Here is a 605-nt window from a genome sequence, read left to right as displayed (position 1 = left end):
GTAAAAGGGGTGGGGTTAGCATATTATCCTCTATTTTCTAATTGATATATTTATATATATGTATATATACACTCACACACAGACACACACTCATACATACACACACTCACACACATATGTGCTCATGGTTTGGCGCTGTAGATTAACGACTCGGAAATTCTATTCCCAGAGTCGGCTCAAATTTATTCTCAAAGACATTTATTTGCATGTTTGATCAGATCCGGAAAAAACTTGTTATTTGTATTTCAATGCTCGGTCCTTCTCATAAGGTTCTCACATGACAAATATCTAGCATAGAATTTTAAACAATATCTCTACTTACCATTCCTCTGTCCTAATTTATTTGCAAAATATGTGAAGACATCAGTCGAGCCAGCTGAGTTGATATGTTGGACCCAGTAAACTGCTTGCTGTTGTTTATTGACTGGGATTGGCGTTTGTAAGTTCAAGATAAACAAGCTCATTACCAATCCGGAATATAGGGGTTTCTGTAGGTCGGACATTGTTACAGTCGATACAGCAACATTAAACTCTGTTTGGACTTTACTACAGTTTGTTCTCAGTGTACCTTTGCAAGCATCTTTGACGATTGTCAGTTGGGCTTT

At 37.2% G+C, this 605-nt stretch overlaps 2 protein-coding genes across 4 annotated transcripts in view; one reads left to right on the top strand and one right to left on the bottom strand.

Annotated features, from left to right (window-relative positions):
- The window catches only part of LOC106870157 (collagen alpha-1(XII) chain), a 490,284-nt gene that overhangs the window by 29,925 nt on the left and 459,754 nt on the right, over positions 1–605 (bottom strand). For 2 of the 3 annotated variants that reach the window (XM_052977220.1, XM_052977219.1), the window contains exon 1: positions 323–599. The exons of the other annotated variant lie outside the window; for it this stretch is intronic. In XM_052977220.1, the coding sequence (XP_052833180.1) occupies positions 323–503 (181 nt within the window). In that variant the 5' untranslated portion in view covers positions 504–599. Of the gene's footprint in view, positions 1–322; positions 600–605 lie in introns of those variants that run through there. 3 annotated transcript variants of the gene reach the window in all.
- LOC106868389 (uncharacterized) overlaps positions 1–605 on the top strand; it is a 437,000-nt gene that overhangs the window by 10,468 nt on the left and 425,927 nt on the right. The window lies entirely within an intron of this gene.

Source organism: Octopus bimaculoides, chromosome 27, assembly GCF_001194135.2.
Source record: "Octopus bimaculoides isolate UCB-OBI-ISO-001 chromosome 27, ASM119413v2, whole genome shotgun sequence".
Taxonomy (NCBI): domain Eukaryota; kingdom Metazoa; phylum Mollusca; class Cephalopoda; order Octopoda; family Octopodidae; genus Octopus; species Octopus bimaculoides.
This window is presented reverse-complemented; position numbering and strand designations above follow the sequence as displayed.